General features: G+C 36.4%; 1 protein-coding gene across 11 annotated transcripts in view; it reads left to right on the forward strand.

Moving 5' to 3' along the window:
- Window positions 1-1,021: 1,021 nt before the first annotated feature.
- Window positions 1,022-21,355, forward strand: part of fal (falten) — a 33,298-nt gene continuing 12,964 nt past the window's right edge. The window contains exons 1-3 of one of the 11 annotated variants that reach the window (XM_067119058.1): window positions 1,160-1,325; window positions 6,993-7,079; window positions 16,858-17,010. In XM_067119058.1, coding sequence (XP_066975159.1) covers window positions 16,859-17,010 — 152 coding nt within the window. In that variant the 5' untranslated portion in view covers window positions 1,160-1,325; window positions 6,993-7,079; window position 16,858. Of the gene's footprint in view, window positions 1,326-6,992; window positions 7,080-9,093; window positions 9,462-9,513; window positions 9,626-11,799; window positions 11,969-16,857; window positions 17,011-21,355 lie in introns of those variants that run through there. The other 10 variants (XM_067119052.1, XM_067119057.1, XM_067119059.1 and 7 more) reach the window with 10 other exon arrangements.

Below are 21,355 nucleotides of genomic sequence, written 5' to 3' on the forward strand. Positions count from 1 at the left end.
GCAAGCACAACATCAAAATTTCCATAGAGGTACATATTACACTTGTAGAATGGTTCAATATATTATAACACCTTATAATAATATATATATATATATATATATATATATATATATATATATATATATATATATATATATGTGTGTGTGTGTGTGTGTGTGTGTGTGTAAATATAGCCACAAATATAGTTTAATGTCGAATTCACAATGACTAGGAAATAACATACACCCAAGGGGAATTGCAATTGATAAATGCTTCTGCGCTGACTAGGTAAGGTGATCATGTATCATGTGTATATATATATGTATATAATATATAGATATGATTAAAAATTAATAGATTCAAAGCGATCGTAAAACAAACAAAATTCTTGTACTGTCAAAAAAGTGCAACATAAATTAGTTACTACTCTAAGCCAACAATAGGTTATCAGAAGATAACCTTTCCGTTTAAACCTCTGTGATACAGTATCAGTGATAAGTTAAAAATAGGTATAAGTCACCTTGAAATGTCACATGAAAAAACAATTATCCTCGAGTAGTCATCATAATTTTTGCTCCACTATTCCGACAACAAAATATTTATTTTTTATTTCATTAGTCTTTCATCAAATTTCAATTATATAGAAAAAGGACCACTTTTAAGCCTAAAGCGATAATAAGCAGAAAGAGAGAGAGAGAGAGAGAGAGAGTCTCTGAGTAGGAAGCCCTGCCATTTTTAGTTGATTTAATGGTACATCAATCGACTTACAGCCAGACATTATCTCACAGTTGAGGTCAACATAGGCATGCTGAATTTTTCCCCATTGGTCTAGCGATCGATCTCTAGTTCCTTAGTTTTGAGCCTGGAGTTCTCTAGTAACGCCCCGAGAGAGAGAGAGAGAGAGAGAGAGAGAGAGAGAGAGAGAGAGAGAGAGAGAGAGATTCTTGTGGATTCAATTACTGGGTGAACTGTTTATTCAAATTTATCTCAGAGAGATTAAGAATTTTAAACCATGCTACTTTTTAAAGCTCTCAGATAGCTGTGACAAGACTTACAGAAGGTTGGGATTGGGCGGGGAGAGGAGGGGGTTGTCAAAAAAAATTTTTTATCCGGGGTTTGGGGTGGGGGAGGTCAGCAAAAAATAAAATAGAAAGCAAAGTTCGCTCGGAATCGGACGATAGTCGCGAGATGCCACGCCTTGTACAAACAAGGTGAAATAGACGCGTACTGCACAGCCAATCTGCTTATTCCTCCGACTTATAACGAGTCTGCGCGGGCTGACGACTATCAGTAATCGGCGAGTTTGCGGAAAGTTCGTGGTACATTGCTTTAAGCTGCGCCACTGGTGAGTTTGCAAGAGTATAGGTCTATTGTATTGACATTCTTCTATTGTCCAATGTCCCTACGTTTAACATTACCACTGAATTAAGTTGATTTAAAATATGAGCAGAATATTCTTTAAAATTTAATAACTTGCAGTCAAGAACTCAGCAATTTTTCTCCAAAGTAAGGAAAACAACAGTGAACATGGAAAAATAAGAATGCAAATTCAGTGAAACATTAACAGGTAAACTGTGGGTGTATTATACAACAATGGACGACCCTGTTAGTCTGCTATTTAGTGCTACGCACAGGGCAGTTAGTACTCTGTCATTGGGCATTCACAGTTCAAAATGTGTGTATATTTCAAAGTACAAAACAAATAAGTCATTGAGAAAACAAATTCATATATTTCCTGAAATCGTGAAAATCACAAGAATTATGCAAGGAGGGTCAACCAAGTCCTCAACCATGAAGTTGAGAATTGATTTTCTATGGGCTGATAGTGGCAGGGCTACCAACAGACCCTGTAAGAGAAAAAGTTTCTAGGGCAAGCGCTGAAGGTATAATAGCCAAAATGATATCTGTCTAAACACGCGGACGTAAATAACGTCTTAGAAAAGTGAATTAACAAGTCTAGTCTATCAAATTCATGCCAGAAAAAAAAAAAAAGAAATTGGCTGCTTGCCCTGTTTATACTTACTATCAGACCTGAACAATTTCAGCGCAGATTTATTGTATATGAAGAAAAACAACAATTGATATAATTGTTGCACGTTATTTTTCTGACTGTTGTCAGTCCTGAATTCCTGAATAACGAACTACAGAACATTAGGAAAATAAGGAGGGACTTGGTGTTATCAAACTCATATTTTGGACACTTGTTACAGCGAAGCTAAGTAGTCATTTTACAACAGAAGTGACAGGCTTACCAGAATTACATGTGAACTCTTCGTTTGCCCTGTTTCATCGGCTTTGAGTTCATGAAATCAGTGATGAAAATATTCAGGGTAAATGTAGTCTTTCCTAATAACACTAAAAAAAAAGTCCATATAAGAAACTGTCCACATCATATGGCAAAGTTTTTAAAATCCCATTTGTGGGCTGTGATTCATTAGTCCGGGTCCGAAAAGTAAGGAATTGAATAGATTAATATAATAGTGAAAAATCAAATAGAACTGATGAGTCCCATAGCAGTATAATAAAAAGAGGTAAGCATATTGTTTCAAGAAATCTAAGAGAGTCTGCAGTTATACAGTTAATAAGGAAAATAATATCAGTTTAATCTAGGTTTATACACTCTTGACCTATTCTACATAAGATATTCGAAGGAGGTTTGAAAGACAGTACCACTTGTCAGTGTCTTTTGCCTTCCCTTGGTCAATCCAGGTACCTAAATTAATGACTTCTGTATGCATTAAAACGTTATATACGCCTTTATTTTGTTGTTTATATAACAGAGTCTTCTGTGTAACCTTTTGTTCTGGTGCATGTAGCTTGAAATTACCCTAGAGTAAAGCTCACATTCTGTGGCCACCCCGTCAAAGAGGATATATATATATATATATATATATATATATATATATATATATATATATATATATATATATATATATATATATATATATATATGTATATATATATATATATATATATATATATATATATATATATATATATATATATGTGTGTGTGTGTGTGTGTGTGTGTGTGTGTAATTGTGTTCTGTCGTTAGTCTTCTGTTGATACTCCAGGACTGTGAAAATGAAATTTGCAGTAACTTGTTTTAAAAAGATTTCACACTTTCCCTTTCCGAATTTTACACTCTTTTCCACCAACCTATCGTCCTGTATTCTTTCTACATGGCCAGAGCATCTCAAAAATTTGATATCCATCCTTCTGACATTCTAACCTTTTAGTTTTCTGTAAAAGAAGACTATTGTGCCGTCTTTGTCTGTCCGTCTGCACTTTTTCTGTCCGCCCTCAGATCTTAAAAACTACCGAGGCTAGAGGGCTGCCAATTGGTATGGTGATCATCCATCATCCAATCATCAAATATGCCAAATTTCATCCCTCTAGCCTCAGTAGTTTTTATTTTATTTAAGGTTAAATTTAGCTATAATCGTGCTTCTGGCAACGATATAAGATAGGCCACCACCGGGGCGTGATTAATGTTTCATGGGCCGTAGCTCATACAGCATTATACCGAGACCACTGAAAGATAGATTTATTTTCGGTGGCCTTGATTATACGCTGTGGCGGCTGTAGACAAAACTCGACTGCGCCGAAGAAACCTCGGCACATTTTTTACTTTTTTTTATACTACTTTCACGTATTCCTACATTTCTCACAGTTTTAGTTCCTCTTTTGCGATATATACAAAACAAACAATTTATCTTTATGCTTACATTTTTTTTTGTGGGGGGAGGGTGGGGTTTCACTTGCATTCATCATCCACACTTCAACAATTATCTTAATCGCTTCTAGAACGGAGGTCACACGCTCTACGCAATAGACCGAACCGTCAAGCAACCTCCAGTTGGCCTGATTTTTTTTTTTTATCTTCTTCTTCTTCTTCTTCTTCTTCTTCTTCTTCTTCTTCTTCTTCTTCTTCTTCTTCTTCTTCTTCTTCTTCTTCTCGCTTGAATTCGTCATAACAAACAAATGAAACAAACAGCAACAAACAGATGATACAACTATCACTCTGGCATGGTAACGAAGACGACTAAAACATCCTTTTAGGAATCCCCATGTACGTTTTAGGCTCGGAAAATCCCGAGAAATTCGAGTGCTCTAATACGGATCTAGGTCGACAGAGCTATTACAGTTTCTGCGAAATCTTTCTTTGCCTATTCACTTGGGATGCTTAGAATTGTCTTAACCAATTTGCCTCTGATATTATTATTATTATTATTATTATTATTATTATTATTATTATTATTATTATTATTATTATTATTGCTGAGAGGTAGAAATTTACACAAGCGACTGCTGCGACTGTGCGTTGATTATTATTATTATTATTATTATTATTATTATTATTATTATTATTATTATTATTATTATTATTATTATTATTATTATTCACCAAACAAAGAGATTTGATAGAACCAAACAGAAAAGATAGACTATCAAACCAACTCATAAAAATAGATAAAAAAGAATCAGTGGTCAAATAAACAAAGGGACCATTCAAAGAGGAAACAGTGTCCATTCAATGCGCAAACGCTAGCTTATCTCCGCCTAATCTTTCCATAAGTTCATTGTATAGCCCACCTTTAATTCCAACGAGCTGCAGTTATATCGCTGACGGACGGGCTGTTTATAACCCTTATCAGCAGTTACTCTATCAGTTGAAAAAGCAGCTTTATCATTACCCTGAGGTTGAGAGCCATCAAGGCTTACGAATGGTTTGGTTAGCAACATCAGCTCCTCCGGGAAGGTTAATTAATGTCTTAATTCACTTAAAAACCATCAAAATACGTGAGCCATGGAAACCCAGTATTGATTGTCCTTAACATGAAAAGGTTGATGGAAACAGCCAGATCATCCGTTTGGCTAGACTCGAGCGCTATGGTTTTTTTTTTTTTCTTTTGACCAGGTTTAGCCAGAAATGATATTTACCATTTAGTTTTATAATGATTATAGCCTATAGTATCAGTGGAACCATCCCCCTTACCGCCACTCTCTATCTCGTAATGTTCACCACAAGGCACTTCACTATTGCTTGAGAGCTTCACACCAGGCGACTTCAGCACTGTATTTTGATTCGTAAAAACTCTCTAATACTGACGTGAGTAAGCCTCCATGTTTTACTACACAGACGCTGTACGTTCCTTAATACACTTGCAGTAGTCATCTAGAATTCAAGTAGGACTAAACTATACCTTGTAAAAGCGGTCAAATCATAGGCCTATGATGATGTTTATGACGAAGTGACGTTGGTTTTTGCACAGTAGAACGTTGCTTAACCCATGAAATGAAATAACGTTTGGTGATTGGAAAAATTTTATAATGAAAATCCTCGGGGCAAAATGTATACCACAAATTTTTTAGTGTCATGTACCATTTTATTGGAAAACTTACAAGAGTTAGATAACATGAAGCAGTTTATTACTTGAGGTGCCTACTGACTCGTGCAACATTCAAAAATAGTATCTACTTTTGCAGGACTCAGTAATCTAAGATTTATGCCTAACCTACAAAACTTGTGTATTCAAAATTTCGCTTCAGATCTTCAGTATTATGATTTGGAGTATTTTCCTAAAGCCAACCGTTTTTATAGTCGTCGGGGGTTGATCCTAACCAATTTCTAGCCACTCCCCTTCTTAGACTGCTAATGACTCGGTATCAATGATGACGCCAGGGAACTTTTAACAAATCAATCAATTCATTGCTATCTGCGAGCGGAAGGCCAGAAACCTCTGCATGACTTTTAACGAAGACATTTTGTACCGGATATACTCGTATCACGGTGAGTGTGTCTGTTCTGACATTTGATGCTGGTATCCATATTGTTGGTCGGAATGCTTAAGATGTTCATATAAACTGACGCATTTCAAATGTTATTTCAAATGCTATTATCTCGTGCTAAAGAGACTCCAAGATTCTCTCTCTCTCTCTCTCTCTCTCTCTCTCTCTCTCTCTCTCTCTCTCTCTCTCTCTCTCTCCTAGTCTATCAGGAACTCATATATTAAAATGAGGCAAGATGCCCCGAAACTCATTCTGAATGATCTCTATCCCTCGAATTCTTGATTTTATTCTGAAAATATGTAATGCACGGCGTATGTTGAAAATACACGAACAGGTATACACACACACACACACACACACACACACACACACACACACACACACACACATATATATATATATATATATATATATATATATATATATATGTATATATATATATATATATATGTGTGTGTGTGTGTGTGTGTGTGTGTGTGTGTGTGTGTGTGTGTAAGCAAATGAACACACGAGAACGTGTTTTACAGAAACAGCATAAAGGAGTTTATGTATCAATAGCATTATCAAAATTTCATCTTTTTAATTTTTGTTAACAATAATACATCACCACGCAGACAGGGTATATTACGCCAAATAATCTAATCGGCATTTTCTGATCACTCGATGATCACTCGCAGTTTGAATGTAAACGAAAATGTTGTCAGAAAAAAAATGTGTGAAAACATAAAAAAAGACGAATTTACAAACGGAAAACAAGGAAAATGTGGGAGCAACCTGTTTACTTCAGTTACTCATAGGATGAACGTCACAACTGCGGGAAGGAAAACTAGTGACTTCTGACGTAGAACAATGATAACATACAATTATACTCCTTTTCTTCATAAAAACTATAACAATCAATCATTTATCATTTCTGTTTTTTTTTAAATTTCAATAATGCATTATGGTTTGATTAAAGAGGTACATAGACCTAATAATATTGTGCCCCTACACTTTTCTTCACAAAAACGATAACAATCAATTTATTTATCATTTGTGTGTGTGTTTTTTTTATATTTCAATAATGCATTACGGTTTAATTAAAGAGTAACATAGGCCTAATCATGTTGTGCCTCTACAATTCGACATTTATAGAGAAATGCTACGGAAATAATTTACACCCTGGTATTCAATTCAGATTTTCAATTAAAAATTTTAATTAGATTCATTCGTGTTTCAGATTACGATGGTCATACCAAGATGTAAGACGATATCTTCTGACATCTTGGGCTGTACACCATCATGGCTCTTTCTCCAGAAGCAACTGGTGAAAGATATATATATATATATATATATATATATATATATATATATATATATATATATATATATATATATATACTGTATATATATACACACACACACACATATATATATATATATATATATATATATATATATATATATATATATATATATACATATTGCATAACCCTATCAATTCTAAATTTGATACTAAAATAATTATGGACTAATTTTTGTCAGATAAAAATGTAAATATCACAGTACAGTTAGGTAGATATTCATACAGAGAAAATAAAAAAAAATAAAAGATTAATACTGTACTGTATAACAGCTTTAGCCAGCTGAAGGAGTCTTGTCTAGATGAGCAAGGTCGTGGTAGATTTGTTTGTTCAGCGAACATAAAGTTGGCAATACAACAGTTAAGGTCATCGAGATATTACATTAGAGGTAAAAACCGAACCAGCATACTTCTTTTTTTTTTTTTTTTTTTTTACTCGGTTGCATACATTGCTCAAACTTCTAATCATAGCATTTTATTTTTGAGCACTCATTCATATAATTGTTTGACAATTCTTAAGAAACATAAAAATTAAACTTTAACAATAAATAGATAAAATTAAGTACATGATAAACTCATTTCTTTTATTTGTGAATCAGTATCGATTTATGGTAGTTTGCACAATTGTAATGCATTTTTCAAAGTGAAGCAAATCTAGTAACAGATGTTACATGTCTTATCGATGTTAAGTTTGGCCAAGCTGAATTTATTACTACTTCTGCGTACTAACACAGTGTATTTAAACCCATCATTTTCCATCCTCATAGTGAATTTTATTGATGGGACCAATTCATTTAATTAACAAAGAAAGTATTTACAATTTCATTCCCTACCCAAATACACATTATGTCGTCAAAATACCTGAGCCATATTGCATTGCGTGGAATGATTTTGTTCAGTATTCTGCTTTCAAAAAATTCCATTCACAAACTGCTTAAAACTGCATTATCAAGGGTACGTCATAACCATGCCAAAATTTTGATGGTAAAATTTCCTTTTGGTTTAAAATTTTCAGTCTTTTACATATTTTTTTTATTCATTCTGCTTTTCAATCGTCTGTATGTTCGTTCGTACTGTCACTATAATATATATTTTCTAACTTTCTACCACTATAACAGTCCTTTTGAAGATTTCCTGGAAAACTAAGAATTTATAACCAGTGTCTAATTTTTCCCTGCGGTACACGCACACACACACTCACACACATATATATAATAATATATATATATATATATATATATATATATATATATATATATATATATATATATATATATATATATATATATATATATATATATAGAGAGAGAGAGAGAGAGAGAGAGAGAGAGAGAGAGAGAGAGAGAGAGAGAGAGAGAGAGAGAGTATTATCATTATTATTATTAGTGCCCTTTTAATAGATTATCCAGGATTAGTGCATCCTGGAAGTTCTAGGGCTCTGTAAGATAACAACACAGAAGAGCCATCAAGTTTTTTCTCTTTTACCCTCAAGAACACGACATTCCACTGCCATTATTCATTCCAGAAAGGTGTCAGCAGAGCAGGCCTAAGGAGATGCCCAGCTTTCTTTTCGAAGAATGAAACTCCCTTATCTTAATTTCTTTATTGGCTATTTACAATAAACAAAATATCATAAGAAAGAGAGAGAGGACTTTACAACGATAGTAACCTAACATAAATGTACATATGAACTAACTTACAGGGACGTCTGTACAGTAGTTTCGTAATGAGAAAATTATATAACTTTATCTTGAATTCCCAAACAAACATTAGACTGAGTCGTTTTACAAGGCCTGTTGCTAATAAATTAGTTAATTCCTCAGACTATTTCGCTCATATTTTAGGATCTGCCATTGAAATTGACTGATTTCCATGAACATGTAAAGGCGTATTTTAAAATTATTATTAATTTACGATACCTTACATATAATAAAAAATCGATAAAAAAAAATGGGTGTGCTCGCATGACTACGCATACAGTCAGCTGGTCCGGTCTGGCAGCGATGTAGACCAATTATCAAAGTTATCAGCGAGTTTTAATATTATTATTATTTTCTCGAATCAAACAAATTTTATTGTGTGTATAATTTATTATTTAGTAATATAATACATAAATACACAAGAAACCTTAGAATTTTATAATGAAATGATAGAAACTTCTTGACTTTTGTGTAAAAGAAACTTCTTGCAACTCTTCACCAACAACGTTGAATGTGACGTCTGCACAAGTGCATCACATGGCGGTCAGTACCTGCCAAAGCTTCTTCGGTAAAGGTTGCAACGTTACTCTCTTCTGAATTGTAGAGCTACGTTTCCCCAAGAATTTTCATCTCACCCACTATACAGGTAAGGTGACTTTCATTCTCTCTGATTTGATGATCAGTCAGCTGACCAGTTTTGCAGATGGAAGAAGTAGTGCCAACCTTGGTCTATTGATCTGAAAGAAGTTGGGTGTCCGGAAAATAAAAAGACTTCATTTTCGGATCATTCTTTCTCGCAATATTTTACAGGTAATGGCGTGATGTTCTTAAGAGTTACTCGGTACTAGAATACGATAATTGTCACCTTTTCCAACATAGAAACAGTCGACAACTTCATCTCGGTGAGCGTAAGCCCATTTCAAGGCTTCGAGTGACGCAACCTATAATCCTTTAATTGAGTCGTCTAGCATGATACTGATATTTTGCATATCCTCAACCGACGCCCTTTACCGTGTGATATTAACTGCAGCGTCTTGATCCTTTGCAAAGTAGCATAAGAGTTCATAGTCTGTCTCTTGGATACTTACTGTGGCGTGACGTAGCATTTATTTTGCTTTATTTGTATTCATGAGTAATTTTTTTTTTGTCAATTATCGCAAACGTTTAGATACAGCGTCCAAACAGAAGTGAGTTGTCTCTTTATCGCGTTTTGGCTCAGAGCCACCTGGTGTCATTGACTCGTGGTCTAGCACCTGGCACGATTTCATTAATTGAATGAAGTATGATTTTATTAGGCGATATGTTCGGAATCATAATGAGGCGACTTGTATTCTTCAAAGTAAGCTTATGATCTATCAGTAGGCTAGTGTAGTATGAAACAGAACCCGGAAGTACTCATTAGGCTTATATTAGAGGTTTTACGGTAGTCAAACTGTTTAAATATAAGAAAGTTGCTGCTTTTAAAAATGAAAATTAGTTCACAGTATGCTACAAATGTAAGCTTTTATTTGGAATAGACAGTTTTAGTACTTATAATGGGCCATTAGCCTAGGCCTAGTGATATATATATATATATATATATATATATATATATATATATATATATATATATATATATATATATATATATATATTATATAAATGAAATGAAGTTATTCTATATACAACACGTCAGTAGGATTTTAATGTTGAACATGGGCAGTATGGTAACATTCTCTCTCTAGTCGTGATGTTAATCCAAGAGTGAATAGTTTAATATCATATCTCGTATAACGTTAGCGAATCGTAAACGACAGTGATTGCTGATGTTACACATGAATGAAGACCATGAATAGAGTACTAAACACAGTCGGAAAAGCTGGATCGAATAACAAGTTCTAACACGTGAGCATCGTCCGTTAGACTTGATATTTGGAAAGCCACACATTATATTCGGCGCTTAATACGGGTTGGCATTTTCTCACTTTCCCGGGCTCATGGTCGGAACCTTCCTTCCCTTATCTGTACTTCCGCAACAGTCATTTTGTCTCGTAACCTCGGTTTGTTTGTTTTGTCCCATACGAAGATGGTTTGCGATTTTTACGAAGCATTATTCTCTAGATGAGATGGTATGGCCTCTTCTTTAATTAGCCCAGTGTGGTTTGTTTGGTAAGGAAGTGTGCAAACAAGGTAACTGACTTTACACCGAGGTGCATACTACATCGGGGTCGCGTACAGCATGCTTGCTTCAGTATCTGTGGCTTGTCTTTGTGTGTGGAGAAAAAATTCGATGGTCTTGTTTGTCTTTTTTTTTTTTTTTACTTTATTTTTATGTCCATTCCAAGTAACTTAAATTCTTGCCGTATGTTAACTATGGTTTTAGCGTAACTCATCTTCTATTTCTTTTGTCCTTTGCTTCACGGATTTGGCAGTTCAAATAGAGTAAGCCGTATGATAATTCGAATGTTTCTGCATACGTTTGTATATAAGAAATAAAAGCAAATAAAAGTGCAGATTCTGTAGGCAGCCGTTCCTCCACGAACTGGGACTAGATAAAAGGCCAGTAAGTAGTCAGACTAAACCTAGTACAGTTAATGTAGGTCGGGTAAAATCTGACTTTTATACTGAAGGGTAAAGGCCACCACTACTCAGCATTGCATTGCTATCTGCAACCGATGCGGTTTCGGAGGACTGCGGTTACTCGGATACTGGTGTGGATGCGACTACCGATACCGAAGCATGTACCGTTATTTATTGGCCTGTTGCCTAGAAGGACTGTAGTAAGATTAAATTTATACACATGATAATTATTACTGCAAAGTCAATCTTAAGTTTATAGACAATATAATCAAGACACTTAATACACCTTTCTTATCATGACAAATATACAATAAGCCTGGTTTTGACTTTCCGCTAGCATTGCTGAATGGGAGGGATAATATGCTGCATCTTTTCTTTTGAATCTTGTGCATTAACCCGTGGTCGTCGTGATATCGGTAAAAGACAACGCTGCTCTTCTTGGCTGCCATTTGGCATGGTGTAACATCAGTGTGCAACTTTCTCTTGTGGGGAACGGTTACCGTGGAACTTAGGTGGAAAGTGTTGTCCCGGAGGAGCTGTTCGCACCAGAAAGTGATGGAAAAAACGTCGGTCACATTAAGCTGTTATGGTTAGGTCTGGCAAAATACCATGTTTTTCTTCTTGAGTAAATGTTCTGCTATCAGTTAAGCTGGCCTTATGCCAACGCGTGCCATTCCTGTATTTGGAACAGTCCATTTAAAAAAAATACCTGAAAGTGTTTTATGGGAGCGTTACTTTTTATTGTGTTACCTGGATTTGAAATGCATTTCCCTTGGCAAAAAATCTAGGTAATTTAGTTATGTGCAATAATATACGGCAGTGTGTAATTGTGTTTGTTAAGCACTCTCTCTCTCTCTCTTGGCTGTTCAGGTATTAACAGGAGTTGGAACTTGTTTAGGTATTGCTAATTATGCAGTACTTTCAGAAGAAAGTAAAACACACACACACACACACACACACACACACACACACACACACACATATATATATATATATATATATATATATATATATATATATATATATATATATATATATATATACATACACACACACATACGCCATGTAATAGTGAAACGGATTATTTTACACCTTTACAACTCTCTATTTATCCATTTAACTACTGCGTTTACTGTTAAGGTATCAAAGCCTTAGGAAGTTTTCTTCCACTTCATAGCCATCAGAGAAAATTGACAGCCTACCTAAAGGAAATGTTTTACCCCAAGAATAACGTCGAGTACGAAGCATACCTCTCCGTTCCTCAGTCTAATCTCATGACATGTACCAAATCTCTAACTGAAAATTAGTCTGAAATATTCATATGGCGTTGTTAGTAAGTTTGGCTTTGGTGGCAGTTTGTTCTTCCTGCTGCTAGCAGCTCGCAAGGAAACACTTCTTGAAAGGAGTCGTCTCAAAGGTTGTCATATTTCGGTCATGTGCAGCCCTTATTCGAGCACTTTTAGTACTCAGAACGAATGAAGACCCTGTGTAATTATAATACCAAATAGTAACGATTGTATAATCTGTTATTAGCTACTATCAGACTGAGATTTCTGGTGGTTTGGAAACATTTTAAACACGTTGGATGACTTCTTATTGTAAGTAAACTTTTACTAACATTTTTAACATTATTATTCAGAGGATGAACCCTGTTCATATAGAACAAGCCCACAGAGGACCATTGGCTTGAAATTCAAGCTTCCAAAGAATATGGCGTTCATTTGAAAGATATATTGATAAAAATTAAAGTAAATTATTGGAATACAAGGAGAATTGTTTTAGGGTATCTTCCAAATGAACGCCATATTCTTTGGAAGCTTGAACTTTTGATATTACAATTCCATCCTCAGGGAGACTGTTCCACAGTCCAACTGTGTGAGGAATAAAGGACCTCTGGACTGAGAAGTTCGGCAGCGAGGTACATTACTGCATATTGGTGGTGCTGTTTAGCAATTCTGGTCGCTGTCGGCAATTATAAGTTTTTTTGTTATTTTAAGGGAGATTTTTGTATTAACATTTATGCCTTTTTATTTGTTAATTCTCAATGCACTTTTCCTGCGGGTTTTATTACTAGATTGCCACTGGGTTTATACAGTATTTGAATTCTGGTTTCCCATGCACGTTTTGGTAGTTCACGAAGTAAAGTATTTAGGGCGCATTTACCAGTTTGCTCTGTTTGAAAATGACACTCGAAAAGCTATCAACATGTACCTTGGATTGTATGCGAAGGCAAAGCGCGTTAGTAGCTCTGTCAGCTTAATATTGCTTCAAACTCCACCAGCCTTGAAAGTGCAGTAATTCGTCTCCTCAACAGATATATGTGTGAGAGAAGCAAGTATCTTGCAGCTTCAGCCTTGGCAATTCTACTTTTTCATACATGCGGGAAATACGCAGGGAGCTGTGCCAGGTCCCCTGTGCACTTTCACGTCACCTCATTTTGACTTTTGATATTGTAAATATGATGTCTCAGGGTGATATAAAATGAGGTGGCACGTTTTGTCTCCAGTTGGGTCAACAACGAATCTTTGCAAAAATCTTAGCTAATGATTTACTTTGACACTGTAAATTAATTTTATCACACCAATTTGCTAATATTTAACAAACAACAAGCAAAGATGTACCAAATATCAATATCAAATGTCAAACTGAGAGTCATGAAAGTGCATGTGGGACCTAACTCAGCTCATGTGGTAAAAATGTAGGTACATTTCTATGATTACATCAAAAGTGATTGAGCAATACCTTCCTCATAAAAAATGGCGTTTATCCTCTACTTCCTGATACTGATGTAAAAAGAATGTCTGACAATTTATCTGGCCCATCGTCTACAATACAGCTCATTCATGATGAGAAGAACAGAAGTTTGAATTTATGTGTCACAGAAATTTGAATTTATGTCATTTGTCAGCATGTAAAAGAGTGTCAAGGAAACGGCAAACTCACTAGCACCCATGACGGTAGAAATGTTATAATTAGAGACTTCAAAAACACTGCAGGATGGCCTGTTGAACACTATATCTGAGAATGACTTGCCAAAAATCCAGTATCATGTCAAGACATGCTATGCTCCATACACAAGAAGAGGTGAGAGACATTCACAAAAACAGTCAGCATGCAAACGAACTCCTGAACCACCTACTGAATCATTTTTAAGTCCTGAGAACCACAAGAAAAGAGACAAAACAGCAGTTCCTTCGAATTCCAAGGAAAAACCAAATAAAATGTCGGGTGATACTAAAAGATATCGCATTTGCGGTGAAATACTAGCAAAAAACTTAATCAAAGCTACAGCTTTCAATAAGGACAGTGTCCACACTAGAAAAATCTTCCTAAAAACTGCTGGCGATGTTTTTGCTGCAGATGTTATGCATCGCTAGAACTGCTTAAACAAATACATCAGACAATTTCAGCCAGATGTGGAATCCCTGATGACATTTGAAAAGCAAGATGAAAGTCCACAGATGAAAAGGGTGTTCAAGAAACTGATGAATACCATTGAGATAACACAACGAGCATACATGTCCGATGTCAGGGATTTGCTGAATAATAAGCTTGACTGTACTAGTAAGAAACTATAATTTCAATTGTGTGTTCCCAATATGCTCTTATAAAATCTGCTCTCATTTCTTTTCACCTTTGCTAGAGTCATGAACTTTTAACGTTGAATATGGTGATTATTTTAAATATCCTTTCTATCAGATAGTAATCATCTTGACACGAAGACATGATTATTAAATTGTAGTCCACACAGGAAAAAATAAAAATACAGAACATCTGCTCAAATTTTTGCTTTCATCGAAGGGAGAAAAGGTGCTTACAATCTCTTGTGCAACTTTGGAAAAGAAGAAATTAATGATGAGATCATTATTAATGTTGAAAAGTGCCTTCTCAAATCCATAACGTCATGTGATGTTGAGAGTTTTGATGAGCTTTGCTTCATTATTTATCATACAAAACATCATCAGTGTGATATAGAGCGAATTTCCTTCTACATCTGCCTGCATCAAGCAGCATATTCTAAGGGGCCTACCTGCAGTACTACATATGGCTTCATGATCCATTCATTGAAGATATTCAACTGAATCCTCTTGACTATGGATACATGCTTGCTGATGAACATTTGTTACCAGTAATCATGGCAGAAGCACCCATTCCAGATGAGTTCCCAGCTCCTTGTAACTGTTTAAAGCGTGTCCGACCAAAAATTTGCTCATGTCGACAGAAGGAAATTGCATGTTGCTATTTTTGCAAATATGAAGCCAATTCTTTATGAAAAGATCCGCTGAACCCAGAACAACCATGAAGGGACTGAGAACAACATCAATAACACCAGCAAGTACCCTGCATGCACATCAAATGGTGTTCAGTTTTCTGTTTGTATTACTATTAGTGATGAAGTATACATATGGAGTTACAAGTTATTTTTGTGACAATACGAGTTGCATGTTATTTTTGTGAAAATACTTTTTTTTATGGTTGGTAAAAAATTATCAGATCTTAGGAATACGAAGCATAAAATTTCCAATTTGTCTTTAGAAACCCATTTTAGCCCCTCAATTCTAAAATAATATTACCATTAAATTTCTTGCAAAGTGAGCATTACTGTATATGCAGAACTCAATTTCTGTAATATCATAAGCCAGGACCCAAAATGGCCGCCATGTGTCGAAAACTTAAAATTTTTTCTTGTAGATTAATTTTAGGCCTTAATTTCTATTAGAATTTTATTCAGTCTCAAATTTCCTTTCAAACAAGATATAACATGCCTGCGATTATAGAACTGTACATCTGCGCTATTTAGAAGCATAGTCCAAAATGGCCGCGATCTTTGATTCAGTATGGTGGACAAAGGACAATAAACCCCGACATGCCACCTCTTAATAAATACTCCAGAAACATCATATTTACAGCTTCAAAAGTCAAAATGAGGGTAAAAGTTTTATTAAACTCATCTCCCTCACCATTTTTAGTTTTCTGTAAAAGAAAACTATTTTGTCAGCTTTTTCTGTCCATCCACACTTTATTCTGTCCACACTTTTCTGTTCGCACTTTTTCTGTCAACTCTCAGATCTTAAAATCTACTGAGGCTAGAGGGCTGCAAATTGGTATGTTGATCATCCACCCTCCAATCATCAAACACACCAAATTGCAGCCCTCTAGCCTCAGTAGTTTTTATTTTATTTAAGGTTAAATTTAGCCATAATCGTGCTTCTGGCAATGAAATTAGGATTGTATTGCTTTTATACTTTCGGCAGACAATGTTTTAACATTTTTTCAGTCGTAGTTTGTAAACAATTTTGTAGCGCATGCTAATTGTTCACCTTGAAAATCAGCTAGGACCTACCGGTATTGCCATGTTTTACTTATGTTAGTACAGTGTATGCAGTTGTTTAGTTTTTAATCATTGAATAATATACTTTCATTGTTTATTTACTATTGTTTTTTTTGCATTTCCTTCATGAAGTATTTTATTTACTTTTCAGAATGAAGCAAAAGTTTGAAATGGACGTTATTGTTCAGGATCAGGGCACCATGGAGGACACTGAGAAAGTTTTCAATGATGCAGTTCATGGCGCCATATCTCTTCATCCACTCTGTGTTCGGGTTGTTGATACACCACAGTTTCAAAGGCTAAGGTTCGTATGTTACTGGGATGTAATTTAAAACAATTTTGGCAATTAAGTAGCTTATATTTTAGAAAGGAGGGAATTCTTCATTTGATAAAACTTCCAAAAATATTTTGGGGACCAAAATTTAAGCACTGCAGAAATTGTTGTTGTTGAAGGATTAATAAAAGTAATACTAATGGGTAATATCTCCCATGGTACAGTTGCATTTGATACACTAATAGACATAGTACAATTTGAAGTGTAGTCTTTTATATGGCAGCAAATTGCATGGCTAAGATATGAGCTTTTATTGTAGATATTTTATACTGTACTCCCCTTTTAGTGTTATTTTTCTTCCATATTTGAAGTTAGAATAAAATGAGCTTTGAGGTTACCTGATATTCATTTGCTTCAGTAATGATGTTCCTTGATACCCTGAATTTAGTGACACTTATTAAAAAATTTTTACTCTTAAGCTCTTGGTTTCAGGCAAAGTTACTAAAAAATTCAGACTTGAAGAACAAATTAATGACTTGTGCCACAGATGGACTGTCAAAAATTTCAAGGAGTACTGTACAGTATCTAGTGAATGCCCAACAGTTTTTAGCATCCTAAGTCTTGAGATTACCTTGTTAGATATCCTATGTTCCAACAAGGATACAAACCTTCGTCTTCACAGTGATGCTCTACTGGTGCAGCAAGGGCTGGTTGAAGCTCGAAACAAGAATTTAAATTTAGCAGGCTCCCCTTGTGATAGGGGTGTCCCTTGAAGGATGAGAAGTGATTTCAAGAGGTTGTAAGTTTCAGGAGAGAGGACCTTTACATTCCTCACCTGCTAGACCATGAACTTATGGACCAACTTGATCCTGAGGAGGGACAGTTTAAAGGGACCATTAGCTAGACAGTTCTCAGTGGAGATCAGCCTGGCCTTGAATTTTTAAATGGAAGGGACATCCTTATTCTTTTCCAAAAGTAAGGTTGAGGAGGTAATGGAGAAGAGGTATGACACTCGTGACATTTTCATGCACTCTCAGGGTTCCTTGATGTCACTACTAGTAGAGAGACAGAGAATTGCTTCTGGCCCACCCTACTCCATTGCAACTGATTCCTGCAGGTGCTCTTGTTTCATGGCTAGAAACTATCCAGCATCCCCTGCAAGAAATGTCTCTCAGAGAGTTGTGGAGGAATTTTCTGGATTGGTCAGGAAATCTACAAAGGGTATATCAAGCAAATTTCTCCACCTTCACTGATTGGTGTTGTGTAAGAGGTATATCTTTGGCCAAAGCCATTATTCAGTAGAGATAATGGGAGTTCCCTTTTACCTCTGCTTTTAGAGACTTCCATTAGTCTCCAAAATCAAGGGCCATTGCTAAACCCTCTCACAAAATTTCTGGCTCAAGGGTGTTGAAATCTCTGCTGCACTGTAGATCTGTGCAACAAAGGGGGTTTGTTGAACCCTCACACAAATTTTCTGGATCAAGGGTGTGGACATCTCTGCCTAACTGGAGATCCCTGGTGATAAGTTTCAAGCAATTGTGTGCTCTTCTCAGGGGCTGACGTGGTTGAAGCCTCTAATGGGACATTATGTCAGTTCAGAAAAGCCTATCTTGGTTGTCTTTCAAACCCCTAAGTAGGACTTTGGAGAGTGATGTAATGTTAACATGGTCTTTTTTTTTTGCATTGGTATAAGGTAAGAGTGGGCAAGTTACATGGCCTCTCATACATCGTGGATCATTTGGAAGGTTGGCATTCTCTTTCGTTTAACTTTGCACTAGAATTTGTAGCAGACATAGAATCCAACAGTGCCAGATGGGAGGTACGGGTCTCTCTTGGTCACATCCCTTTGAGACTTTTTAGATAATGACAGAGATGAAATGTGCTTGGGCCCAGTATGAGCCATTTAGCGTTACTTGCAAGGAACGAGGACCTCAGACCTGGTTGCTGACTACTCTTGGTGAATACAGGTACACATAAGGTTTACAATGACACATCCCCTCCTGGCTTTGAGAAGTGATTTGATGGTTGTACATATGTTCAGGCTTAGGTTAAGGCTGTGAACTTAGGATGAGAGTCTATGACAAAGAGGCCTTAGGAAACCAGGCATTCAGGAAGGACTTTTTGGTGCCACAGGTACTATGGAATGACAGTGAATATTAGGATGGATGATGAGTAGTTAATATTTCCCATCTGTCTGTGTTCTTGAAGCCTCAAGAAGTGCTGTAGTAAAGCTGGCCAAGTCAGATGAGAGTTGATTAACAGGGGTTCTTGTCTATAATAAACAAGCCAGTAGATATGACTCCCTCTTGTGTCCCTAGATGGAGGAAGGGTGGATTACAGTACTGGGATGGTAAGGCATACAGTTAGTGTCCTTTAATGATACTATGCTCCCCTCTGAATGGGTGTTGGGTGGCAGTGCTCTTCTGCAGCTCCTTCCTAGAGTGAGAGTATGTTACACTCATGTGGGAGGCCTGTACAGTACTATACATTACTGAACTGCACCATGTCAGGTTAAGGAGGGGTTGCCAACTTTCCCTGCTGACTGGGAAGTCACAGCAGTAGGTTGTACATTAACAGCCATAAACTTGTGACAGTGATAAGTTGACATATAAAGACAAGGTTTATATCCACATAGGAACAACTTGTGAATTATTAAGATACTGTATTTCAATTTGCCCCTATATGGTTACAAACCAGAGCCTTTTATATAGGAGTAGCCTTCAGAGCGAACTTTCAGTGGTCAGTAACTAGTTAACAAGGTGGTTAACTAGTGTTCATGGTGGAGGGTGAATAGGGGAATAGCCCTCACCCACCTGTTGTCTCCAAGCACTTTTTCTTTGGCTGTAATCAAGTGTTGATGTCTTTCTGAGCATTCTGAAGGAATGTTTTGATTTTTGACAAGTTTTTGTATTTTTTGAATGATTGTTGGCTGTTTTCCTTGGAATTTGATTTTCCACATAAAAGTATGAAGAAAAACAAGACCAAAGATGTTGTGAGGGGCATGAGCATTTGTGGCTCATTCCCTCACGTTTTTCCCAATACGGTACACACTTTGTCGAGGTAGTTTAGCTTGCTCTCTTTGCATATGCTTGGTCCTGTGGCTCCTCTAAAACAAACTGGGTGATGCTGGCACCCTTGCTCACTCAGTGCATGCATGGTCTATAAATTGCCTTAAGCCAGCTCTTCAGACTGAAGGGCATAGATTTTTCTGCCTCAGTGGAGTTACCTGTGAGGAGCTTAGAGCAGTCTTTTCTTCTTTGGGAACTTAGGCTTTTGAAGTGAAAGTGATTTGTCCTCCACATCCTAATGTAGGCACCCTGTAAGCCTTTGGGAAGACAAGTCTTCCTGCTAGCCTTAGCCTTTACAAAGCTTATTGGCAGTTGCATGGTCTTTCTTATTCATTTGGCACTCTGATGAGTGTTAGGAATCTCTATTGTTCTTGTTCACTCCTGAGTTTGTTGTGAATGCCCAGAACCTGTCACAATCCCTGACAAGAGAGATAAGTTTCTTAGTTCCTTTTCGCTGGGTCTCCATTGGTGATGGTCTGTATGAGATGCTTTTATGATTGGTTTGAACCATAAGGTATTACTTAAGATGAGACCCAACATCTTGGGCAAGTGTTGGCAACTCTTTGTTGGTACCAGCTAGGACAAGAGGAGGTATCAAGAACACACACTGGCTTCCTGCTTTAATGAAACTAGCCTATGACTCACATGGTGAGTGGACTGTCATACTGTTTGGGTGAAACCACCTCTTGTATTTGAGAGCAATAACTGCAGGTGTCGTGAGACATCCGAACACCTTTACCTCATTTTACTTGAGGAATGTTGCCCATAGGGTTCTGGATACTTCAGTCAGTTCATTCTTGCCCTGGAACCTGTGGTGGTTGCTCAATAGCTTTTGTAATCAGACAAGCTCCTCTTGGACAGAAAAGTACTTCACATAAGGTACTCACAGAATATAAAGATTAGGTTGAATGGCAGAGTGACCGGCTCTTCTCTTTCTTCCTTCCTCTACCTTTCTGTGTGAGGCTACAGCTCTGACTGAATACATACTGGAATGGGTGCTGAGGCAGGTAAGCTACACAATCGAGCATCCAGTCTTAGAGCTTCAGGGTATGAAATGCAGCTTTCTGTTCTACCTTTACACAAGATCTTTACAAACTAGTTCGAGACACTTCTCACTCAGGTTGAGGGCCTGTTGCTCTGGCATCCTAGGTCACACTGGATAGGTTATAAAATTCAGCACTCCCCTATTCACTATTGTGACTGGGAATGGTGACATTTCTGGTTGGAGATTCATCTTGCCTGTCAGTTGAAAGACTACCTCGTATCTAAGGAGTGTCTCTCTTACTCAAAAGCCGTTGGTTTATGTT

Source organism: Macrobrachium rosenbergii, chromosome 16, assembly GCF_040412425.1.
Source record: "Macrobrachium rosenbergii isolate ZJJX-2024 chromosome 16, ASM4041242v1, whole genome shotgun sequence".
Taxonomy (NCBI): Eukaryota; Metazoa; Arthropoda; class Malacostraca; order Decapoda; family Palaemonidae; genus Macrobrachium; species Macrobrachium rosenbergii.